Source organism: Melospiza georgiana, chromosome 5 (assembly GCF_028018845.1).
Source record: "Melospiza georgiana isolate bMelGeo1 chromosome 5, bMelGeo1.pri, whole genome shotgun sequence".
NCBI classification, from domain to species: Eukaryota; Metazoa; Chordata; class Aves; order Passeriformes; family Passerellidae; genus Melospiza; species Melospiza georgiana.
The window spans coordinates 42,507,062-42,533,862 of NC_080434.1; the positions used below are offsets into that span (position 1 = coordinate 42,507,062).

Sequence of the window (26,801 nt, forward strand, 5' to 3'; positions counted from 1 at the left end):
TCCAAAACATGTACAGAACCCACTTACCTTATTGACTGACACAGTTTTTAAAAGAAAGACCCCCTTCAGGCTACTTGCTTTTCATTACCTTGTTAACTCTTCCTTACATGTATATTTTAAAGACATTCTGTTCCCTTCTCCTAAGTCCTCATGATGCTATGAGCCTAAACCAAGCATTTCACAAGAACCAAATGACAGAAAAAAAACCAAAGTGCAAGATTTTCCAGGGCATTGCAACCTCCTCTGCATCACCTGCAGGTACACTATGTACAGAAAATAGTCCTGAAGTCAACTTCAATCTGTTGATTTTTTCTTGAGATGCTTCCTGTTTACCTGATGCTTTTGCCATTGTAACAAACCACTTGTGTTTTGCCTTGTTTCTATTCCACTCCTTTTGTACTGGTCTGTTTGTTGATGTGCAAGAGCAATCTCCTCTGTCTTTTGTGGATTACTGAAATCCATTTATAAAAAGGCTGGATTTAAAACAACAGGCTGGCTTATAAAGCTGCCAACATATGTCCAATGGCACTGTCTGTGCATCTACATGTACTTACAGCTGTGAACACTCAACCTCCCAACTCACTGCCCAGGAACACTTTTCTGCCTCTGTTCCAAGCCTCCAACCACTTTGTTCCATTGCAAGCTGCACTTTCTAGCTCCTCTAAGGGAGAATAGGCAGCTGCTACAAATATTTTATTCTGTATATTTTTCCACCTGGGACTTATAATAAATTTTTCCCCATGCTTCATATCTGTTCAAAGAGGGTGGTACGTGAGACACATGTATGACAATTGTACATGCACTATTGTTTAAAATCACCAGTATTAGACATTTCCCACCATTCTCCTTGAGGCATCTATTAACTGTAACAAGTAATCTGTAATTAGTGTCTGGCTACAGCCTCAGGTGCTCAATCCCTCCTATTTTCCCTTTCATTGAAGTCACATCCCAAAGTGCTTCAGAATCAATTTTTCAGGTGTTTCCAGCTGACAGAGACCTGTTCAGACAAAATGATCTGATGCCTGGGCAGGTACACTCAGCAGTATTACCCTACTGCCTTATTCCTCAGTGATCTGAGGGGAAACCACCAGTCTCCCTCACAGGTTCTACACCCCTATTTTCTGCCTCTAGTTACTGAGGAGAAAGTGGGAGAAAAGGGGTTGTGTGCACCTCAGTCAGATTTACAGGCTGATGGAAGGTAGCACAAGCTAGGAGTCAAGAAATCCAGGTTTTCCAGGGTCAAAGAGTCACACAGTTACATGTTCCACTCTGGGGTGAGAGTGGGGCAGCTGGAGAGGCTTAACCACTATGCTGAATAAATGGTGAGGGAAAAATGGTATTTACTTACCAAACCAAGCCTGTTGTTCTCCCTGGACTTCTATAGCCAATCCAAAGTCTGCCAGTTTGACTGCTGCTCCCTTGGATTTGCTAGCTAGAAGTAAGTTCTCAGGCTTTATTCAGAGAGAGAAAAAAATTGAAACAAAAAGATAAGTAAATATATTTTAGACCGTACTCTGGAAAATAACAAATACTTAGAGGAGTGAAAAAGAGAAGAAACCCATGAGTTTTTTCCATGAAATTGCAAAATTTGCACTTCCCATTCCGATCTGGAAAGAATCACCAGGCCTGTAAGCAGCCTTCACGAGCTCTTAGCAAGACTAAGGACAGGGTGAAGAAGAGAGTCAGAAGGGGCATATGGAGCTGTGACACTTGCTGTGTGACAAGACAGCTCAGAGATTCCCAAGAGCTTGTAACTGGAAAAATGGCTCAGCAGACTCCCAAAGGACAGGGACTCATTGATGACTAGTCTAGCCCATGCAGTTTGCAGGATCAGGCATCTACAGCTGTCAAACAGAAATGTTTTGCATGACATCCCAACAATAACAGCCCTGTGATTGTATTCAGAGGGCAGGTGTATTTACATTGCAAATCTTTCAGCAAAACCAGCACACCCACGTTTGTGCCTGCAGAGAACCTTTACAAATAACCATGTGAGTTAGCGAAAGTTCCCACCTTGTTTTTGTTCTGTAGGGTGTATGCTGGTCACATCTGAAATGAAATGCTATGGTACACTCACACAATTAAAGGTAAAGGATTTGAACATAACAATTGTGTTCATTCTACTGTTCATAATGAATCCTTTTAACTCAAGTTAGTAAATACATCAAATGTAAATTGCCCAAAGACAACTTTATTGTATGAATGTTTGCTTTAAAAATACAACTAAAAAAGTACTGAAATAATCAACAGATTATTTCAGAGAACTGTGACCCTCAAACCATTTTCTTGCCACATGTGGCTTTCCAATGCCCATGGTTTTTAACAAAGGTTTTGTTCTATATTTACAGAATAACAAAACCTCACTTTCACAGGTATTGCTGTGACTCCTCAGAAGGAATTTCTGCAGTGGTCTGTGACAAGGGACTTCACTATGTCCAGGGTGGTGCTGGGGCCCCAGTCCTGCAAACTCTTTGATGTGTATTCCAGGCTGAACCCAGGAGCAATCATATCACTTCCAAGGGACTATTTATGTGATGGCAGTTAATCCCACGCATGTACTGAGGCTGGAAACAATTAAGATCATAAGCCTCTTTCAGCAAAGCCTATCTTTAATACATGTCAGGTATCCAGCAAAATATGCTTGAGCCTAAGTAAGACCTCAGCCACGGTGATACTTCTATTAATTAACACTACAAGGGGCCCTGACAAACTCTTTGGTCTAAAGGTGGCTTTTTCCCCTCTCACCAAAGGAACATATTTTCAACAATTACCAACACTGTCCTCTCACTCATCACTTTGTTGCTGTGTCATAGACTCGACAATATTAAAAAACTTTCATCAATAGTTACTTGATGAATCTTCTATTTTCACAGTTTTAAAAACTGAGATGAAGAGCCCTCAGAACAAAACACAATCTCTACATTCACTTAAATTTTCAGTAACCATCCCAACTACATTACATGAAACAGCGAGTGCATAGCTGAGGACTCTTCTCTAGTTTAATCAACGCAATGTCACACTCTTTGCCATTTAACAACACTAATTTCAACACACAGTCACATAGTTCTGCAAGGTTTCCTCTCATTCACAGTAATTGATTCCTGGAATGATGTTCTTGTATAAACCTCTTAAAGCAGCGGATGATCCTATTTGCTTGTGACCTTCAGGCAAGCCAAAAGCAGTGAAAAGCCTCATCCTTTTGGATGAAATACAAGCACTACCCCACCGAGCACATACCGCTTTCCCAAAAAGTGATTTTGTTCAAAACACCTGTTTTGTGTTTTCTGATTCTGGTTCGGTTTTTAGTTGGCTTTTTCGGTTTTTGTTTTCCTCTTGGGATTTTTTTTTATTCCATTGCATGTCTCTTCTCTGCAGAAGTACCACTTTAACAGATGAGTATGTTCCACCAGAATTCCAGACTTACTCCCCATGCCAAAGACAAGAGCCTTTTGGGCCATGCCAAGTGGGACTGAGTGCTCAACCAACATGCAGCAGCTGTTTGAGCCTGGCCAGAGGCACGTGGGTGATTACCATGCATTAACTGGGAATGAGTGCAATTACTTGGGAAACATTAACAGCACCGTGCAGGACTTGCTCCTGGATTCACGGTGTCACCTTGTGCTCCCCAGCGATGGGCGGCAGCCAAGCATGCACAATGGCACTGTTAACTGCTAAAATTACTTACAAATAAATTAACATGATTTATGCCATGCTTTCCCAGAGGTCTTTCATCCTTAAGATACCAAGTATTTAAGGCTCTGTGTATTTTTCCTTGAATATACCTAAAGCAGCCACTCTTTGGTAGAAGGTAAGAGGGTCGTAACGACAAACTCACAGAAGTTTCACAAAAGCAGGAAGGCTATGGCCTGACAAGATTGGCAATTCCTACCTGGAAGTGCACTTTTGCTAGCTGGTAAAGCTAAGTTAATTTTTTTCTGGGTCTAAGATCCACCACCATTCTGACTTACACCAGTGATTACAAACAGAGCAGCAACAAGAACTTCTGCAGGTCATAAGAGGCTGCAAAAGCACCTCTCTGTTTGCTACTGAATCAGCCTAGACGGAAAGTTAAAAAAAAATGGGATCATCCAAAATCTCCCCACCCCCAAGCATGCCATCATGTTGTGGACTGAGTTATTGGAAAAAAATCCATCAAGTTTTGCAATTCAAGGATCTATGCCAGCCCATAAGCATCTTCCACATCTTGCTGTTCTGCTCCTGGCATCTTCTTTTCAGCACATGGCGTTCTGCTCGGATTTCACCACAGTCTTTCATTTAATTCTTTGGGTTTTTTGGCTTTTGCCACAAAGCTGTAACTGAAGAAGGATGGTTTTCTGCTTCCTCAAGTTTTCACTTTCCCAAATGAAACCGGGCACTACAGCTTGGCAGGAACACTTTTTCTCACACTGTTTTTTCAATTCAGCCTGGATTTGCTAGAATAAGAAGTCCACGCATGGTCTGGAGCAGGCAACAGCTGGATTTAATGTGTTCCCAAAGAAAAAGTTGTTTTGTGTGAATGTATGAAAAGTAATAGAAAGCATCCCTTATTCCATCAGCTTGCATAGCTACAATCCTGGCTTTTAAAATTCCTTTTATGTAGAAGCACAGGACTGCATGTACAGTGTGGACAAGAACTACTGGAGTAGCTGGACAAATTTGACATCATTCCCTTTTAACTCATTCCACATTACCCAGCTATCATGCAAGATTTACAGATTGGACAGAGATATGTCAGTCTCCTGTTGTACAAATGTGACAAAGGAAAATCCAGAAGTGCATAATGAGTAAAAAATTTGGGGTCTACATCTTCAAAACTCACCCTGTTCTCTGAGTTTTTGGGGCAAACCTCTTTGTGTTCCCTTATGACAACAACATGGACCTTATAAAGTCAGACAGGAACAGTTTGTTTGGGAGTAAAAGTTGCCAAGAAAGGCGACAGCATTCTGATTCCAACATTATTATTCATTATAACCACTAGAAACTCTTATCCTAGGAGGAAATTTCTGCCCCTCAGAATTCATTCAGAAAAAAACCAAAGCCCAAGAATCCGTGCCACAAGGGATTAGTGTGTTTTGCTGCCTTAGTGTACACACCATTTTTTCTCTGCCTCATGAAGAATCGATAGTGCGGACTTCCATTTGATTTCAAAATAAACCATGATCCTTGAGGATCATGAAGCTCAAGTGCCCAAAAGGCAAACTTACTATGAGTTCTGGGACAGCCTTCTCTCTTGGAGCCTCACAATGAAAGAAAATTATCTAGACTTGCTTTTTTCCTTGCCAACATATTTTAAAGGCAGAGAGCATTCCCCCAGTAGATGCCTCAGGCCATTTGGATACGTACACTGTTAAAAAAGAGGGAATGCTCTCTCAGCACAGAGTTTTCTTCAGGAAGGTTTCTATCCCAATGTTAAAGCTCATCTAGAAGGAACTGGTCTCCTCAGGTGAGTGTGGTGAGAACACTGTAGAAATTCCCGGTTTTTAAAGATGTTTTGTTGCCCAGTCATCATTTGCAGGAGAGAGAGGTCTCTGTACCAGCGATCCCAGAGCAGCTGGCCTTCTGTCACTATAAAATGCACAGCATGCAAAGGCTACTGTGCTTCCCAAAAGCACTACAGATTCTGCTGATGAGACACGGGAAGTTGCCCTCATGCCCTGTTCCAAAAGCTCTGGATGACAGAGGAAGACCATGTGTTCAACAAATACACGCAGTATTGTTCTGCCTGTACTGCCGGGTGCTGGACAGCCAGCTACTGGCCAGCCTCGAGCAGATTCCCTCTGGTGAGCACGAACTTGTTCTTGCATATAGATGAAGCCAAGTTAAAAACAAATGAACCGAGGGGAAAAGCAAAAGAGGGAAGTATTTACATTTCGGCTGCTGGCGGCCCTGTGGGGCAGGGATGCTGCTCCGGGAGGGCGGCGGAACAGCAGCACTCACCTTGAGGTCGCGATGGACCACGCCCATCTGATGGCAGTGCAGCACGGCCTCCAGGATCTGCTGAATGCAATGACTGCATGCAAACACCATGGGCGCCCGTTAGTTCCAGCAGCAGGCGGCGGGGCGGCGGCCGAGGGCGCGGCCGCGGTGGCTGCGCTCCGGCCCGGCCTGCCCTGCCCTGCCCCACTCGGAGCACCGCGGCCTGAGGCTCCGCGGCGCGGGGCTGCCCTCACACACAGGCGGCGGGGCGGCTGCCTTGGCTTCGCTTGGACATTAACACCAATGCCTTTTGAAACGGTAATTTTTAAAAGGAACAAATTTTGCCACTAATTCAAGGTCGTATTAAATATTTGGCATCCTCTGTGCTTTTTCCTCCTGGCTTACTCAAAGCCTTCACAGAGGCATTGAAGAATTGTAGAAGTTTCCAAAAAATTAGGTTAGAAACGGCAGCGATCATGGAGGTGGTCCCCAAGCCCCTCCAAGCCAGCTATTCCAGATCAATAATTAGCTCCTAGCCACTTAATTTAGCCGGCAATCAGCGGCGCTTGCCTCAGGGCTCGTCACAGCGGCCGCTCCTTGCGGCACTGCCCGGCGGGCCCCAGCGCGGCCGCGGCGGTCACATCTGCACGCTGCCACACATCGCAGCCGGGGTCAGCTCCCGGCCCGCACAGCCACACACCCGGCACCGGGCACAGCAGGGCCGCACCCAGCGCCTGGGCAAGAGACACCTTGTAGGCAGCCGTCCCCGCTTTGCCATGATGTCTATTAGGCCTGTAGACTTGCACACACTGAAAGAGGCATCATGCATTATTGTTGTTCGGAGGGTGAATAGGATAGGCAAGGGAGCATCGCACACAGCCCACCCTCTGCCCCTACCCAGCCGAAAGAAAACCCCAAAATTCTTATATGCAATTGATGGGCACCAGATACTGACCTTCAGGTCTCTGTGAACTATGCCATTTAGATGACAATGATTAACACTTTCTAGAATCTGCTGTATACAATGACTGCAAAGATACAAGGGCAGAATGGAAGGGAGAACATTTTAAAGGCACATAATCACATTAAATACAAAATAAAAATAAAACTTAAAAGAAAAAGTTAAACAACAAAAACAATTTTACACCTCTTGACAAGTCTTGATTGCTGTTTGAACTGGAAAAACAACATTGCTGAGATATTTCCAGCTCTAACACATCCAAAAAATGAAAAACTAAAACCAAACCGAAAAAGACATTTAACATGGAACATATGACACCTATGAGACAGACTCATCAGACTGTATTTTCATTCAGCAGTATCGAAACTTTTTCCAGTTTCCAAAAACTGCCACAGGAAAAATAATGTGGAGGCAGTAAAACAATTAGTGGGATGTTTTGGTTTTCTTAATTTTTGGTGGTGAAGTTAACATTACAACAAGGGCCGAAACAAGAAAATGGTCAGAAATGAGATGATATACAGAAAACAAATGAAACAATGGAAGTCAAAAGCTAAGGAAAAGCAAAACATTCTTCATTTTGAATTGAATGGTTTCTTTAAAACTATTAGTAGAACAAAGCCAAGTCATTCAAAAAGGTGGCATGCATTTTCATTTAAAATAGTGTCCAGCTCTAGTTTAGTTAGGAGTCACCTGGGGAGTGAAAATCCACATTAAAAATTAAGACAAATATTTTAATTTGGTGCTTTCAGTAACTGAACTAGCACCTATTTTCCCATACCCAGGTGTGCAAGTTTTGGCCAATCCATGATGCCATAAAGCACAACTAAAATATTAATATTTTAGAGCACTGGAACTTTTTCAGACTTTTTTTGGCACCACAAGAGCTTAGCATTTTTTTTAAAGACATTGTTGTGGCACGAGTAGTGATGATAAGTAATACACAGTAGTCAAGATGCTGCTCATCCAAAACCTTTTGACCATGGAATTCAGAAGGAATGGTCATAATCAGTAACTGGAGCCCAAGCCTGAAAACCCTTTCTTAGGCAAGTAGTTCACAACTCACTGCTCGGTTTGTCTGAGTACAGACTACTGGCGTGAGCAAGGGCTTGCAGGAGCAGACCAGTGTGACAGTCCTGGGAGAGGCATCCACAGAGAACAGCAACTACTGCTAGAGGGATACACACATACACACACTAGATATATCTAGATAGACAGATAAATAGATAGATAGATACACAAAATACACAGATGCATCATAACCAGATATTGCACTTATTTCGTCAAATTTGTACTGAAAAAATAAAATGTATATATATATTCTATATATACATATATATATATATATATACACACACACATATATGCACAGCCCCTTCCAAAATATCATAATTCTAGAACAGAAGGAATCATCATTGCAATTTTTCCTTTTAATTCCCAACTACCTTAAAAACACACAAGGACAACATATACTGGCCTTTGGCATCAATAGCGGAAATTTGCTTCAATCACAGCAGGGAAAAAACGATTTGAAAAATTTTTCAACATAGCTCCTCTTCTCCCACCCCACCTAAACCCTACTGTTGTTTTCTCTTTTACAGAGTGTTTTGCTGGGTGTTGTTTTTTATTTAATTGCCTAAAGTATTAATCTTTCTATCATTCCTACAGATGCAGTAAGATCTGGAAATGGAAGCTTCCTAATATTCAGAGTAACTTCTTGTCTGTTCATTATTATCCTACTACTGCTGTTAGGAATACTTTATTCTTTCCAATCATCTCCCAGTGATCTCCAAATGTAAAGGCATAATTTAAATTGCATGTACTAAATATGTATTATTGGGGGGGTGTGTTTGTAAAGGCATAATTTAAATTGCATGTACTAAATATGTATTATTGGGGGGGTGTGTTTGTAAACACACAGAAACATAAGGATTCTTTAAATTTACTTGCAGATCAATTAATGTGAAGAGTGTGAACATATTTTCTTTAAAGTAATTGACCACAATGTTTAGGATTCTTAATTTTATGACAATATTTAAGATTTATTATTATATGAGGACAAACATGAGATGAGTGGCCCTGATACTTTATGCATGCAAATTACGATAATTGTCAACTTATTATTCAAGTTTTTCAACAAGCACTTGCAGAAAATTGCCAGAGATTTCATATTTGAGCTCAGACTATGAGACACACAGTATAATTGTTTATTGATGAAATACAACAAAAATTTTCTAATTGGAAAAGGAAATTAGCACTTCTGGACCGAGAACAAAAAATCATATTTAATGCAAAATTCTTTTAAGATCAACTTATGCTTCAGACTTTGATCAGCAAATCTAAGAACCCACAGATGAGATACTTGAACTGTTATGTCCAGTTTGCAAAGGAAACAATGCGTAAAAGTAATTGAGATCCAACTTCAGCTTTTTCAGATCAGCAGACACCAAGACTTCTCATGAGTTCTCCACCACATGGTCGTGAGCTCAAACTGCCAAACTCTGCCCTTCCAAGTCTAAGAGAACTCCTGGAGAAATCCTAGAGTCTCACAGACTGTGCTGGGAAACTGATGCCAAACACCAGGATATATTTAAGTAACTATCTTAGAACTATCAAAGGCAATCATTAGAAAAACAAATTACTTACCTGGCATCTGCTTCACTGTAATACTCTCTTGCAACTATATCTTCAAACAATTCACCTCCAGTGACTCTGTTACAAAAAGCAAGATGGGGAAAAGGAGATTTCACAAGTGAAAATGTGCACCTTAAATTAACTTGACAGGAAGAAGTTAGACAGGACTAAGTGAAGTATTTGTACAGAAATGCAAGAAGTTTTGCAGCAAGGTGCAGGAACTAAAGTGGAGCGTTTGTCCATCCAAATCATTACATGAATAAAATGTATGTGGTGGAAGTGCAATCATAGATAGTAAATAAAAGCCAAGGGCAGCAGCATTTCAGACAAGATGCCAGACATCATTTATGGATGTCAAAAGGAAGGAGTAAAACTACAAGGAAAAAGGGAACTGACCACCCAGGAAAATTGTGGCTGAAGCTCAATACAGTTCAGGATAACTTGAAAACTGCAATATTAGGCAAAGGTAAGAAATGCTAAAACACAACAATGCTAAAAAAGGAAAAGGGTCTTTCAGTGTAGATCAAATCACAAGAGAGGTGTAGTACCCAGGTGCCAGAGGGGCTGGCTTTTTGTGCTGTGCCTAAAAAGAGCATTACTGAGTTGGAAGGGAAGTATCAGTAGAATCAGGGTACCTTAATCAGTTTAACAGCAGATTTTTCCTAGAAATGTTTCATTTATCTTTGTGGAGAAAATAAGAATAGCTAGTTAAAGCACCACTGAAAATAAGTTATGTACAAGGGAAGAACTGTATGATCCTGGGGCCAGTAACAGAAGTGGCTTGGTTGCATACTCAGGAGCTCCTGGTACAATCAATGGTTTAATGGTAGAAAGTGGTTAAAAAGCAATAAAACTGTGTTTTTATATTGCAAAGATCACAGTCCAGAATGAGCCCTGAGCAGGATGATGCCACAATCTTGGATTGCATCTGGAATAGGGTGACAGCAAGGTAAAATCCCTCCTCATATTGTACCAGTTCTAGTCACTCAAACTCAGAAAAGAGAACTGGATATGCAGCATAAACAGCTACCAGGCCACCCAGTCACTCACTCATCAGATCCCCTCAGAGAAGCCAACCCAGTTTAGCTGGGCAAAACAAAGGTTAAGAGGGATGAAAATAAATACTTAAGATGAGCATTAGCCTGGATCTCCCTAGAGGGACATTGTAATGGATAATATTGGTACAATAATACATGAGCATACAATACCTATCCGCAAATACAGGGTTAAAATCAGGAGAAGTTTTCTAGCAATCATTGTAAGATGAAGATTCATAAGCTTTTCAGTAATTTCATAACATTTGTCTGCCTGTGTCACAAGAGGGGACTCATAGCACAGGAAGACCCTTCCTGTAACATTCCCATGCTATAGGCTGACAGACTGGCACAGCTAAATGCAATTCTTCACATATACGGTGCTTACATAAATAATTCCTAGATGAAAGATCAATGTTTGCATTTTATTGCTGGCTATGAATGTGAATATTAGCACATTACATTTCCAATAAATTCCCAAACATAAAAGCTTGAGTGTGCAGCAAGACACTTAAAGATGGAGATGCCTAAAAATCTATACTACAGTGAACACAATTAGTATCGAATACAGCTAAGTTAATTAGGATTAAAAATTCAAGGTGAGAATACTTGGAATGTTCAGAACTGTAACATTCACTTGCAAACTGCTGTACTAACACTTTGTAGAAGAGCCCGGTTTTCAGCCACATTAAACGATGACAGAAATGCCCTGCTCAACCAGCAGCCCAGCTCCTTTTGTGGAGAAAGGCCAGTTCAATAACTTGATTTTCATTATTTCATTTATATTTGAGTTACACCATCCTTTTTCTGAGTTTCTGTCTTACTGACTCTTAATGTAGAGATTTTCAGGTAACAGAATGCTATTTTGTACAAAAGTCTGGAGTAAAATCTAGAAGAGGTAGTTTGTTGCCTAATTTGTATTCTCTTTTTGCTTTTCTGCCTTCCAGAGACTGGCTTTGGTTGCTGTAGCACAAAATGTTTGATTGATGCATATTGTGACAGTCTTTCATAACTCCTTTTTGCATATATATTTGTCTGCCACAGTTCTGGTAAAGAGGAATAATTCTCACTTTGTGATGAATGAAAAAACAAAGCATCCTTTGATCTTACTCTTTCCTAAAACACTTCTTTTTGATCCAAGCTAAAGAAAGAAAACAAGACAAGAAGAGCGTACCAAATTGATGTTTGCTCTTCTCCAGCATGGAGGGAGGAAGGGGATATGAAATCTTACGTGCTGACACTGAACATTTGCTTGGTATTCACAACCATTGTTAAATGATGAAAAGACCTAAAAGCTACTGGTTTGTACAAATTGCTCTGGTTCTTTTGTGGTTTTTGAGAAGAGCATACTAAAGTGGCAACAAATAAAGCACATAGGTTTGTTTACACAGAGGAGGTACAAGCAGCATGAAGCAACACCAAGGCACTCCACACCACTTTGAGAAAAACTGCTGGTTTATGTTTGCAAATATAAAAGACTAATTGGAAGAAACACACACATTAGCACAGACAGCTAAACCAGCCTCTGATGATGATCAGACTGGTGTGGTTTCCTCCTGGCTTACAGTTACTTCTTCAATTCCTTGATAATGGAAATGGGAGGAAGCATCTTACAGTGGCCATAGAATTATTAAATTCATCTGTGGCCTTTCTACTTCTGAAAGAGAGGCCCAGGCACTTACCCGAGGCAAACACTGTTTTCCAAATTAGGTTATTTTTTTGTATTTTCAGTTTATTCTACACAGTTCCTGCAGTTAGAATCTAAAAGCAAGGCCAGGATTCTTAACATACCAATTGTTGCATCTCATCAAGTGCATTAAAACGGGAGGCACTGAAAATAGAGAATCTCATTGACTTGCACAAGAGAGTTTTCAAGTGCTACAGCTGTTTCCATTCAGATATAGCAATTAATACTGACAGAATTGATTGGATTTGAACTCATCTAACATCATTAAGACTGAAGACAGTCTCATTCGTGCTTAGCAACTGAAATGGTCCAACAGACGCAAATCCTGACTGCAGCTGCCCTAACCAATAGGGAAGGGGAGCAAAAACTTCATGAAGTCCATTATTAAATTCATGAAGTTCATTGTTCAATAGCCATTTTCCACATGGATTTCCAGAGACTCCCACCTTCCCATTTGACAGCAGAACTGTTCACCCAAAAGCATGTCTGCAATGGAGTACATTCAGCACTTTCTTTCTCCAGATAAAAGCACAGCCTGAGGTATACAAGTGAAGCAATAGGCTGCAGACATCTCTGTGGCATTTAATCCAAAGAGATTATTAGAAATTCAAAACAGAAAGTAACAATGATTGTTTTTTCCTATCCACAGAAAGGGCAGTCTTCCCCTTCACTTTCTTACGTGGGACGAAGTCTGAAAGAAATTTCTGAGGAAACAGCCGTACCAAATCCCACACAGTCTGAAAGAAATCATTAAGAAAATGACATGATGGCATGTGTGGGTGGAGTGACAGTGTTACACCACAGTCAGGCTCCTGCTGAGTAAAAACTAAATAAAGAAAAGCAGGTTCTTGGCCTGTGTGTTCAAGAAGTGCATACAGTACCTTTTTATCATGGCAGCAACCACATGTTGTAAAAGGTGAAGTTTCACTAACAAATAATACTAGTGAGCATTAAAGCAACGAGTTCTTAATCTGAATGTGAAAAATCAACTGTGAACAGGCATTCCCAGTAATTTGGCAAAAGTTTCTCAAGAATGCAACCTGTTGCTGCTCCAGAAACAATTATCAGTCAGCAAAGTCACTGCCTCTGCCATTTAGACATTTTCATTTTTGCAAAATAATTTTTACAAACCCCTCAAACCACATGGCCAAAACATAAAAGCTTTATATATATATATATATGTTTGAGGCTGTTCCTCTGTTTGTCCTGAATGGGACTGACAGAGAACAGAAGAAGTTCTAGCCAAGGCAGAACACTTCTTGTGGAATCTAGTTTTCTGCCAAGGCAGTATCTTTGGGTTACACATTAACATTTTACTGCAGAACACAGGCTTCTATTTGCTCCCTTACTATCGAGATCTAGATACTGTTATCTACAATTCTGAAGCTGTTCAAATGTTCTAGTTCACATCACAGTCATAATCCCCTGAGATAAGTCTGGCACTATACATAAAAGTTAAGGCAGACGTGGACTAACTTCAATTATAGTATGGCACACTTCCTCACAGTACAGCAGTACAACAACAACAAAAAAAGCCACTGTTTTTTAAAAGGGATATTGTCCCTAGAACTAAGAATTTTACATGTACTTCTTAGAAATGTTCTGAATTAAGAAGCTTTTTCCAATTTCACATAGAAAATTGCCTTTGTAGCCCTTAAGGGAAAAAAAGAAGCAAAATAAACCTCAGTGCATGTCACAGAACAAATATGTGTGTTGTGCCCTGGAGCCATTTCCAAGCCAACAGTCACAGCACTTACCTGGGACAGACACAAATCACACACAAGCTTCTGTTGAACCCAGTTAGGAAATCCGAGTCCTGAATCCTGAATGCCTTCACTGCAGACAGACTATTTTAATATTTGTGTATTTCTAGTCTGAAATCTAGTGCTGAAGAAGTCTTTACAGATTTCTTTAAAAAAAGGTTAAGTCAGGAAGTAAACCAGAATGTAACTTGAACATGAAAGCACACAATTGCTTGTGTGCAGGAAGATTCAGGTTCTAACTTAGCCATGCTGAATGCAAATACTTCTATTTGTATGCTTAGAAATGGGCTGTACTCCATTTCAGGGGAAATAATGTATTCTCATTCTAACCAGCAAAACCACAGGGGGACCTAAGAAAGCTCTTTGGGTAGGTGGGTGAGTGTGCTGTCTGTTAAACCATAAACTGCCCTGGAAAAATTTACAGTTCAAAGAGATAATTTTACTTAAGTCAGTCTTGCAATACAATCCCTATCATTCAGGTTTGTCCATATCCAAAACCATAAGCAGTAACTTTTCAAATGAGTGGCAAAGTTTGCCCATCCCAGGGAAGATTGAAGAAATCAGTTTCTCTTTTCAAGTTATGAACACGCAGTTTATGCTGTCACCATCCCTGCTTCCACTAAAAAGCCTTATCTGGAAAAAACAAGCTCCATACAGGCCCAGTCACTTCATGAACAACGCATGAGACCTAAATTCCTGAAGCAAAAGAGAATATCAGTAGGAAATTTCCTTTCTATATGCTGGGCACTTTACATTCTGAGTGGTGTCAAAATGAAACATTATAAAGCAGTAAGATATCAATCACGAATAAAATACTAAAAGAATCTTTCCCTCTCTAAACTCAGGCTTACCTTTTTAATCCAGCAGTTGAGACTTTCTGTAGGGAAATTAGTGTTCCACACGCTTTTTTTTTTTTCTTTCCTTTAGACATCTGACTTGCAGCAAATATTTATTTCTGAGTCTATCTTTGATTCGCTTTGGCAGGTAGCACACAACTTTTACTTACATACCTACACTTTATATTAAAATCCACTTCACCAGTGGAGTTTTTATGGAATAAATAGGATCCTTACAGAGACACTTAAAAATGAGTTCTTGCACATGCAAATTACGAACTATGTTCCTGTCCTTCCAGCTGTTTGCATCTATTTGTGCAGCTCATGGCACCAGAACCAGGCATTTATCTCAGGAGCTTGCACTTGCATCTCCAGGTTTAGCCCACTCCCAACGTGCTAAACAAATGCAAAACAAATACTTACAAGTCAAAGACTAAGTAATGGAATCCTTCTTCTGATATGCTGTCATGGAGCCGCACTATGGAAATGGGGAAGAAAAGATAAACACCAGTCACCTTTTCCATGTTTTGATGGCTGTTGCTGGTTTGGGGGAGAAGGAGGGGGGTTATAATTCTACTGCAGAGCTGGTATTGCACCTCTGTATGTTCTCAGCTATGGGTTTTGGGGCTTTGTTTTAAATTCCCTACCCTCAGAACTGCCTTTTCCATAACTCTTCCTTTTCTAACGTCATCCCACCTTTTTCTCAGCAGTATTACATCTTACAAGTTGTAAATAAAGCAAGATGAGGAAAATCCCCCCACAATTCGTCACAAATTTCAGCAGAGTAACAACCTACTAGGGCTTGTTAACAATTTCTCACACATACTGTGAAGAGTTGCAAAGAGAGAAATCTCCTAGCCAGCGTAGAACATCCTAACTAAGCCCTCGTGCCACATTTCCACACTGCTCTCTGTGTCCACATCTAAAGCTTTCCCTGAAAATGTGCTTGTCAGCCGCACCATCTTCCCTTAGGATTTTAAGAATTCACACCACATCATGGTACAACTACAAATTAAGTCCTGTGGTTTTCCTTAATTACTTTAAATGAAATTGCAATTTCCAAAGGTAATACAGGGAAGCCTTGTCAAGTAGTTTGATCCAAATAATTATCACTTATAGAATCAAATGAAAAAATCAGGGTACCCTAAAAGTGATCTGTGTTCAAAGCTGAGCTGAGCAATGAAGTGTAAAAGAAAAGAATTTTCAGATCTCCCCAGATGGTAACTTTCTGTATTAATCATTTTTTATACAGGACAAATAAACATGACTTTTTAACTTAATAATATTTAGCCCAGAGAAACATCTTGTGTTTACACAATACTGAAGAGAAAACCAGCTCTTGGCTGACTCAGTGTGCAGAGCTCATGATGATTCACAAGAGCCAAGTAGGTCTAAATCAGAGTTTGTGGTTTTGGCTGGTTCTGTATTTCAGATTACTCCATGTTTTTATGAAGGGGCCAGCCAACACCACCCTCCACCCTCCCAAAAAAACCCCAAACATCCCCAAATCAGCTTTCTGTCTGCCTGCATTGAGCTGAGCTTTCAATATCCCCAAATGTCTCATCTTTAAAGCAAACCAAATGTGGGATGAGACACCATGTACCAGCTTAGAAGAGCACCTTCACATTTCTAGCTGAGGACTGAGACCCCTAAAACATCTGGCTGTTGGCACATTGCTTTGTACAGCAGCATCAAAGATACTGCTCAAGAAATGGGATTTAGTACAGCCCCTTGGGTATGTCACAGATGCTATACAGCCCTAAACCTGTAACATTTGCAGCTCACTTGGTCTGATATGCATGTACATCTACAAAGAAGTTCGCAACTCTTTAAGCTTTGTACATAGCAAATGACACTTTTTGACAGAAAAATCCTGTTCATTAAATAGACTAGTAAGAACTCCAAGCACAGCTTTTTCAATTCAGAGCAAACATTTTCCTCTGTCATATCCCTGTTACCAAGAAGGCCAGGATGGCACCCTGGAAAGCTTCTCAAGCTTTGGTGTCTGCCTGAAGCAGGAGGTGCTTTTGTTTTGTCATTTCCTTCTCCAGGACAGGACCTGGTTCCAAATGCCTGCAGAACCACAGATCTGTCCCTCAGGACTAGAAAGAGGCTGTGATTTTAGATGATGGATGATGTTTTGCTCAGCCAGAGGAGCCTAACTCCCTGCTAGCCAAACTCAAGTCTGACACATCTTCAAGGATATCTTCTTCAAGGATCACATTCTTTCTTTTCCTTTCTTTTCCTCCCAAAGGCCTGAATCACAGAAGTGAGATGGAACAAATCCTTCTCTGAATCAGGCTCATATACCCCTAAATGTTTCTGAAAAGGAAAACAGGCTGAGGCAGCTGGGGAAGATGAGAGCTGCCTTTTGGCACGTGCTCGTGCTGGCACCTTTGGACAATCCAGGCACGTGGTTATGTCTGTGAAGTGGAAATGCCATATAAGCAAGGGCAGAGGAAAGCAATCCCTGGTGCAGAGCAAAGGGTGCACCACAGAACTGAGGCTAATCCAGCACAGCCCAGATATTCTGCCTGCACTCAGCCTGCCCTGGAGAAACAAGGGATGCTGGGATGGCAATTTGAGAAGACACTAATTTCAAGAGGGGATGCACTACAACAAGTATTTGTTCAGTCACTGCAGACAGATACAGTTCTTCACACATCCCTATCAGGCAGGATTCAGGCATGACCAATCACACGGCAGCAATTATAGAGATTATTCATCCAATACAATAACTCCCATCAGAAGCTCACACTGCCATTCCTATTTCTTCAGAGTCACAAAGCACTCATCAGTGGTAACAGTTCCATTTATCTTTTCTCAAAGGACCTCAGTTAGATCAAATCATTATTAACTGCACATATTTCATCAATGCTGTTATTAACAAACACATGAGAGGGCAGCAAAGAAATGGAGGTAGCTCCTTTACCTCCTGCCTGCTGTAGCCCTGTGGTCCCTCTCCTCTACTGGGTTCTTACCAGATGCTTAACAAACTCAGACACACTCGTTGCTCCTAAGCAATGGAACGCCTAACAGGAACCCAGGGAGCTTACGGCCCTGGGTTGTAATACTGAAGAAATACTGGAAGCCCACAAACCATCAGGAACAGCCCCACTTTGGCTTCAGCACTGATTTTCACCTGAAATACTTGCTAATCATCACACCGAAAATATCCTAACAATAATTTTAGGGAGAACTCCTATTAGCTTGATTAGCTTCCATTTAGCCAATCTGACCAAAAAGTAAAATGATCTCCTTTATGTGACTTTTTCTGCTGAACTGCACTATTTTGTGCCTATCCCACAGAAAACAGCTTGATATAATGGCCAAATAACTTGATGATTTCCTTTTTGAATTTCTGCCTTTAAAGAGAAAAAAAATCAAAATAATAGTATTCCACATACTTCCACTGAAAATCAAATTTTTCCAGGCAAGGAGTCAAGTCAAACAGTCAATAGTCAGAAAGAAATTCTCGATGACAAAGATATTTAACCACAGCTAAACTTACTGCCTAAAATATTTGTGTGAAATTGTTCGTGATCATTTGGCTAAATTTGGATCTGAATTAGTTCATGATACACAGACAAACTATTGGAGAAGACTGAACTTCACACCAAAGTTTGGTTGCATGGTCGGGACAGCAGCTGCACAGATGTGCACCAAGGTGCCAAACAACCAGAGATGCTCCTGGGGGAAAACTCCCTCTATGGAACCCCATCCACTGTGTTGATGAACAGAGTATGGAAAAGGATTAACACAGCCAATGGTAAAGACATTGATTTTCCCTTTGGTAGTAGAGATTAAGATCTGTGGACTCCCAGACACACCAATCCTGTAACTCTGTGAAGTTTGATGTCTCAAATTAGTGCACCACTAGGAGGTTACAGGGCACATTCATCAGTAGTAGAGGTTTAAAATGGGTTTGAAAGTCACAAAAGCTTATGTGATATCTGCTGAAATATGTAAATTACCTCTTTAAGTTTCTGCTTTCCTGCAATGATGAAAAAAAGGAAAAGGATGCTTTCCCTTCACGTTTACTTCCAAAAGTATAATACAGTATTTATGCACACCTCACGTACACCACTTACTGAAACAAAGAAACAAACACCCCAAACCAAACCCCCCCCTACCCTTTCAAAAATGAACTTCATTATTTAATGGAAGGAACTTAATGGAATGGCTTAAGTCAGCTTTGGGTGTTCTATGAATTGGTACCTGCCTGCCAGTGGATATGGGATAAATTGTTGCATTTGAAATTGAAAAATAAAAAATTTTAAAAAAACCCTCAGTCACTGAAAAGTCATAACCAGATATGTTTTTTACTCATATTTGAACCACACACTTTTCTATTTCAAACATGTGTTTATAAGCATTTTCTGCTGTGCTGTCTCTGACAAAGCAAGCCTTGTGCTCAGCAGAATTGTTGAGAAGTGGCAGATCTGCTGTGGCTTAGTACTGTCAGAACTCCCATGTTCCTGCAGAGTCACCCTTTGGCACCTTTTCTGTTCTACTGCATAAAGCCAAGTGATGAGGGATGGAAAATAAAGTTACCAGTTGAACTTCACCTGAAACTCTTGTGGACACCAGTGCAGGAGCCTTTACAGCAGTACCAAGAACTGAGACCAAAGCCAGCATCCATCCTACAGGTGTTACTCTGGATCCCAAGGGGAATGTGCTGGGATCCCAAGGTAAGCACAATAAACCTGCACAAGGAAGCAGAACTGAGCATGCAAAAGTTTGTGACCCAGTGCTCAAGAGTGCTACTGCTGGCACTGATCTGCTCCCTTCAAACAAAACAGCTTCACTGCAGCCTCAGTCTCGGCACCTCAGTGCTCCACAGTGTCCCCACATCCTCTTTGGAATGTCTGGTCTAAATGCTATAAATGATCTCTGCTGAGCCACCAAACCCCTTAAATCAGTGGCGCAGAAGAGTCACAGCTATAGCTCCCAGGCAGGGAGCTCAGCATGAAAATGGAGTCTGTGCTGTCCTTACTGCTCCTCACACTCACATTTCCTCTCACACAACGCTGCTCTGCTGAGACCACGGAAGCCTGGGGCCCTCTATAATAAAGCTCATCAGGTACAGCAAAGAGAACTTGGCAAACACTAATAAGAGCTGTTACCTAAGAGTCTGAAATATTTAGAGGCTAATCTGCTAAGATTAGTACAGTAGCAATGCTCTAGGGCAGCTGCTTTCTGAACAACACTAAATAAAGAGTAATGCTTTGCATATTTAAGAAAATAATCCTCCCCCAATGCTCTCAAACACACCAACAGTAAAATGCAATACTTACATTCATTAAATGACTTTATGCAAATCAGCAGTGCTGTGTACACCATTAGCAGGTGGCCTCTATTCAGCAACAGTGAACCAAAACTATGTAACTCCCAAATTCCTTCAAAGGGTATTTTTTTATTACAGTGTAAATTCAATTATTTAGGGCCAAAAACTTGAGGAAAAAAAATCCTTTTCATGTGCATCTCAAAAACTGATATAATAAGAAATTATGGGAAAATTTGTAGAAGAGGTTTTGCAGTGACTTCTGTGAGTCAGAGAGAAGTTTGATAAGAGGATCCATGTTTACCCCTGAAATAATTTTCTACCAAGGTCCCTGACACAGAAACCAAGAAAGAAAGAAGGATAAATAAGAGAAACCTGCAACTGCCTATTCCAATAAGCACTTTGTCTTTTGTGACCGATGAGTGAAGTGTGAACTTAGGAGTTTTGTAGGAATGTATAAAAAGCATGCATGCTAGAATAAAACCAGTTTGAAGCCTTCTGAAAATGGAGTGTATTGCTTTGTATTACAACCATCTCAACTATGACAAAAAATATCTAGCAAATTTAATATTTGGAAATACTGCCTTTTCCCCAAGGCATTGCAACAGCAAGTGTTGAGTACTACAAACAAAATGCCATATATTCCACAAATATTCATTTGTGAGCAAAACCCATCCCATCAAGGCCCCCACAATAAATAATAAACTGTATTCTGATTAAATGCCAGCCTACTGCAGGCACATGGAGAAGTCACTTGGCCAAAGTGTTAATGTTAGCAAAAGAGTCTTGCTACAGAAAAAATGAAAAATTATTTGTCAAAGCAGATAAAAGATCACATTTTGCATGGAGACTGAGTGACTCCGGGTACTGATGTCAAAGCACATGGCCTCAAATTACCAGCTCTTTTGCCATGGAGACACTCTTGTTTAAAGACTTGATAGTCTTTAAAAATGAAATTTCCCAGCTAAAATTAACTAAATAAGAAAAGAACAAGAAACCCAAGAGGTATTCCAAAACATCTAATTCTGTGTTGGGAGTCCCCATGTAGAGCAGTTGAGATAACTGATGCTTATCTCTTTATCCCACAGGCTTTAGTTGCTTTTCAGTGCACCATAACACAGGTGTGTGTGCATTTCTGTGTGCACACGTGCCCAGAGCACTTCTGTGGAATTATATCCTGGATCCATGAAGTAAAGAGGAACAGCTGGAGCTGCACACCTTTAATTATTCATGTATGAAAACAGCACAATTGTATGGAGTCGTTGCACAAAAGAACAGGGAACTAAAATGTACACCTGCACCTTCATGTCTTCATTTAATATACAACCCTGTCATTTACTGGAAATCTTGTGTTGCAGGGTGAGCCAGCTCCTCTTAGCAGCTGAAGGCCTGCTTTTGTAAGTTTAACAAGATTTTTTACAAAGCAACAAAAAGCCTTACAAATGTCATCACATTAAGCCTTATGAGGATAACTGCATGGATTAAAAGCAAGACTGACACAAATTTTTGCTATGAGCAAACTGATGTCTCAGCTGCCAGTGTTGATGCTTTAAGCACCAACTTTTTTTACCTATTTTTGCATTTATCAGAACATAAGTAAGAAGAGGAATAAAGACAAGAATTTCATGGAGTGTTAACTAATAAAAGGACAAGCTGTAACACAGAGATGTTACATCAATTAAAATTAACAGGCTCAGGAAACCACACAGTGTACTTTAATGGAGGCAATGCAATTGCCCAATTTTTAAAAATTAGACTTAATCCCTTTTAATATTTACAGTGCTGGGAACAGATTTATATAAATAAAATGTAGGGCCTACACATCAACAAAATTGGGTATTGAGGAGCTGTAACCATTGGGTAGGACACAGCCTCCCTTCTTGGCTCTCCTCTCTTAAAATACATTAAAGACAAACACATATAAACAATTTACATAATGACCACTGAGATGCATGCGGGGTTATTTTTTAAATGCTCCCCTTCCATGAGGACCAAGCTCCAAGGTATTTAAAAGCATCAGCTTATGAAAAAACAAAGTCAGTCTACTTTAAATATTTTAAACTAAAAGGAAAGCAGAAAATTGCAATCCTGTGGCATGACTCAAGAGGAACCACAGAAAAGAAACCTCTCACACAGGAGCCAGGTATGCCCCAAGCAGCCTTAGACAATGTTTGCAAAGCAATTACCACTGTATTTAACCACCTTTATTTAGTAACAATTACCTTCAGAAAACCTAGGCTAAATCTTTAAGTCAGTAGCAGCAAAAACTATGTCTAAATTTCCCAAAACTTTTCAGTCTTGGCCTTTTTGGTTTTTAGTTTTAAAAGCATTACTTTATCAGAGTAAAGACCATCAAGTAAAATCAAAATCCTTGTGGATTCAAGGTAACCTAGTAAAATTCATCTGAAAGTTTATTAGAAGAACTGTGTAAAGAAAGAAAAAATAATTTAAAATAGCTTTATTGATGTTTATGTCAGATATCAATTTAATAACTGAGTAATAATCCAATTCTTTTATACAATTTGAATTCAGTGACCGCTGCTATATTGACATCCTAACAAAAATATTTGCAATTAATCCCACTTTGGCCAAGGGAATACTGAAAATGTAGTACTTGTATACACAGTCATGGCTTTTTTTTTTTTTTGTTTCTCACTGCTTTAATGAACAAGGGCTTCTACAACAGGTCCTTCTGGCAATTGGAGGCAGCTAAGCATTCTGCCCTTCTCCCCCAGTTATCCTTCAGAAGATGATATTACACCTACTTTGTAGTATGATGGAAATACAGCAAGGCTGAAGAATCAGCTCTCAAGTCTGACGATTGCATTAAATACCCTGTAAATTCCCCTTTTCCTGACAGAAATTGCATGCAAATTTATCCTCATTCCATCAGTGAACCACCAAAAACATTTGCCCCCTCTCTTTCCAAAGGCTGATGGAAACATTGATATTCCTGTTTGCTTCTTCCCCTCAAGATCCACAGAATTTTTCATTTTACTAATAATGCTAAAATAAAAACTTACAGCTCAAAAAAGAAAAGAATAATCTGAATCTAAACCCAAAACCAGTATTGACTTCAAATACAAGCATTCATTTTTTTAAAGGAAGTACTTTCAAATCTGTGACTAAACAGGAATTTTCTACTGTAAAGCAGATATACTATCAAGAAAATAATTGAAAGAGAAGATGTTTCTAGAGCCTATTTGGAAGAGTGTTGTGGTCACTTTGATGGAATATGATCAATAAATGATGGTAAAGTAAATGTTTTTAACAAACTACCTTCATGAGGAATTTAATAAATGATCATGTAATGCCACAGAGCAAGCAGGCCATTTGCTGTTTAATGGAATACAATCCTTAATTATTAAGGATTTCCTTTCCCCCAGCTGTGATGCAAATGGCCACAGATAAAATTCCACTTGGCTGTTCCGAGGCACTTAACCGCTCTAAGAACCTGACAGGAACAAAAAGCTGCAACAAATCCACTCCTACAAATAAACACTTGTAAACATGTACAGAAGTCCTTTCCATATGGACTGCATCTGTTGGGAAGAACAGGCACAGAATTCCAGGGTGACCCATGAAAGTGTCTCTGCTGTGATTTCTGCTTCAACAGCTCACAAGGACCTGCAGTCAATGAGCCTGTAAAGAATCTGCCACGGCAGCTTCCCAGGTAAGTAATAACTGTGCACACAGAGATGTGCTTTTATTACAACTCATCCTAGCCACAGAACTGCTCTCTCACAAAAGCAGCACTGTAAAGTAAATACGAGAGACTAATTATTCCTGCACAAACAAATCCCTGACACTCATGGTCAAGGAATCCCAACACATTTCATTGCAGCTACAACACAGAACCCACAACCATATTTCCATGAGGCTGAACTTTCCATTTCCTACAATAGATAGGAATAAGAAACATGCATCTGGAGAGAAAACCAGCAAATCTCTCTGCTAAAGCACTGCTATGGTGGGGGACAGAAAACAAAGTGCACTGGAATTGCCTCAACCAATGCCCAGTGCCAACTGGGGAATGTGAACAAGAAGGAAAAAACCTCTCCTGTAGGCTCTGCCTCTAAATATATCTTAGACACTGGATAAAACAGGCTGAATGTAGTTTTTCAGCATATACATATCTACATGTCAAAATTCTCATTACTGTCCTGCTGGTCACCTGAAAATACAGATGTGCAGAAAAAGCTGCTACTGTGCTTTGTTTTTTTATAAAAACTATATATAAAGACCTTGTAAACAATAAATAACTTTCAAGTCATAAAGTTCACTCTACCTCAAGCTTGAAGAAATAACATTTAAAGTTCATTTTCAAATAAAGTTGTCTCTAGGAATTCTTGCCAACCCTCCCCATGGGAAGATGACAAAAGAATATACAAAGGAACTTTATTTGCTCTTATTTCTTGTAGACTGTGGAGTGAGCATTACAAATACTACTTGTTAAAACCTTTGTCTACAAGAGAAAAATGCTCTAGTTTATGTTATTATGTTGGCATAAAATCAAAGTTTATGCTCTCTTAATTCAGCTTAAAACAAAGCATCAGCTAATTTAAACTGAACCAATTTCCCAGTTTACAGAGCAGTAGGTGGCCACAAAGAAATAGCTACGTCAGTTTAAAAATAAATTAGCTTTTGATTAAGTTGGGGGAGCTCTTAAATGCAGACAGACCTAAAATTCTGCTTCCTATATGCTAAGTGTAACATGAATTACCACTGTGCAGGAAGTGTTACATCAAACAGACTTGGTGGGATCTTCAAATATTCCAGATTTGCAGTGAGGATCACACATTGCATCATCTTTTCTATAAGAAGTCAAAGCCCCATAAATTACAGCACAAATGTAGGCACACCCCTCAGTGATGCAGTTATAAACATCAGACAGATCTGACTTCATTTTCTGAAGGCCCGTGCAAAACTCACTGAAGCACAACCACCAATTCACTTAATGACAGTAGGTACCACCTTTCAATGGCTGTTTATTTGGTTTGGTAACAGGGCAAGCAAATCATCTATCCTCCACTCCAGGGACTAAGACAGGCTCCAGGCACCTGTGATGGCAGCACTATGTATCACAATGGGCCATTTCAATGCTGAGCACTCTTCCAAATTAAAAACCTCATTTAAAACCAAAAGAAGTGCTAGGATACCAGGTCTTCTCTTCAACCAGACAAAATCTACATTTTCTCTAAATCACTTCTCAGTTATGCTCTACATTATTCCAACACACAGCAGTCCTTGGAGATCAGAAAATGGTTTATTCTGAAGTGATGGCAGCACTTGGCAGCCCATGGACCTGCTCCAGCAAAAAAAAAAAGTTCCAGGACAATAAAGTCAACTTCACAGAGAACTCTGTATTTTGTAGAATTAACTAGTACTTTCTCATGTTATGTAGTACCACTGTAAAGCCACCTTCTTCCTTTATCTGATGGAGTTTTTATGTCTGTGCAAGCAAAGAAGGCTAAAACCAATTCCACAGGACCAGGTCCCCAAATTTTGTGTCACCAGCTTTGAGGAAAAAATACCTAAAATGAATGCAACAGGCCTAAAGCATGATTATAATGACATATCTGTCCTTGGTGCCCTCTTTCACAATCAGGAATCCTGAACATTCTGAATGGGAGCAATAGGAGCATCCCAGAGACACCTCCATCCATACCACTGCAGTTAATCCCTCTTAATTTCTTTATGGTAGCAACAGGGGAAATGTAAGGCCTGAGTCTGTTTCTTACACTCAGAGCAAATGTGAAAAAGCACAGTCTGAAAAGTTTCAAAGCAGGAAAAGGTCAGGTAACTGGTCTCCTGTTTCCATCTGTGTGATGCTGCAGACATCCATCCATCCATCTAATGCAGTGAACAAAACCTTGCTGTAAACTGGAGAAGCAGAAGCCTCTGCAATTAGCCAAGCAACACTTGAGCAGGAGGAGCTCTCAGTAAGTGAACAGTGTCGGACTGAGTGACTCCAAGCAGAGTGCCCAGGCAGAGTGTTCCCATAGTGATCCCACCCCATCTCTTATCCACTGGGCTGGGCTCAGACCCATCTGTACTGTGTTCTGGGTGAATGTGCCTTCCCCCTCTATCAATTAGCTATCACAGTAATGGTGCTACCACAGCTGGAGACAGCTATAAATACTGGCATTTCCCTAACGTGCATGTTCACCAGTGAGTGATGATCCCAAATGATTCCAAGTGTTTGTTTTACAAAAGGCGGGGAATGCATGTTGTCTTAATAGATGACAAACTTGAGGCTTATGATGAGAAAGTGCCATTGTCTTTTAATCACAGTCTCACAATAAATGAAAATTAGAGAACTTGTCCTGTCCTGTGGGACCATTTGTAAGATGGTAATTAGCTCGGTGACAACCCACATAAACTTGGATGCAAATGCTGCAGGAGAGAGCAGAAGCCAGTCTGTATTCACAAACCCAGACTACTAGCTGCAGTTGAGATCTCTTTCTAAATATTCCTCTCATTTAGCACATCCAGTAACTCCCAAAATACATACATGCTACAAAAGATAGCTGCAAGCCACTCAGCTGCAATTATGGTTTTAGATCATCCATCAAGTCCTTCCCAGCAAGACTGCACTGTCAAATTCAACACAATCCCAGCACTACCAGCATTGATACCAGACCATGTATAAACTGCTGAAACACAATTAAATAACTCTCAAGGTCACC

General features: G+C 40.2%; 1 protein-coding gene across 17 annotated transcripts in view; it reads right to left on the reverse strand.

Annotated features, from left to right (window-relative positions):
* CAMK2D (calcium/calmodulin dependent protein kinase II delta) overlaps positions 1 to 26,801 on the reverse strand; it is a 120,062-nt gene that overhangs the window by 37,448 nt on the left and 55,813 nt on the right. For 9 of the 17 annotated variants that reach the window (XM_058024632.1, XM_058024645.1, XM_058024641.1 and 6 more), the window contains exons 4-7: positions 15,252 to 15,306; positions 9,521 to 9,586; positions 6,872 to 6,944; positions 1,349 to 1,451 (exon numbers count right to left, since the gene is read on the reverse strand). In XM_058024632.1, coding sequence (XP_057880615.1) covers positions 1,349 to 1,451; positions 6,872 to 6,944; positions 9,521 to 9,586; positions 15,252 to 15,306 — 297 coding nt within the window. Of the gene's footprint in view, positions 1 to 1,348; positions 1,452 to 5,937; positions 6,011 to 6,871; positions 6,945 to 9,520; positions 9,587 to 15,251; positions 15,307 to 26,801 lie in introns of all 17 variants that reach the window. The other 8 variants (XM_058024633.1, XM_058024646.1, XM_058024642.1 and 5 more) reach the window with 1 other exon arrangement.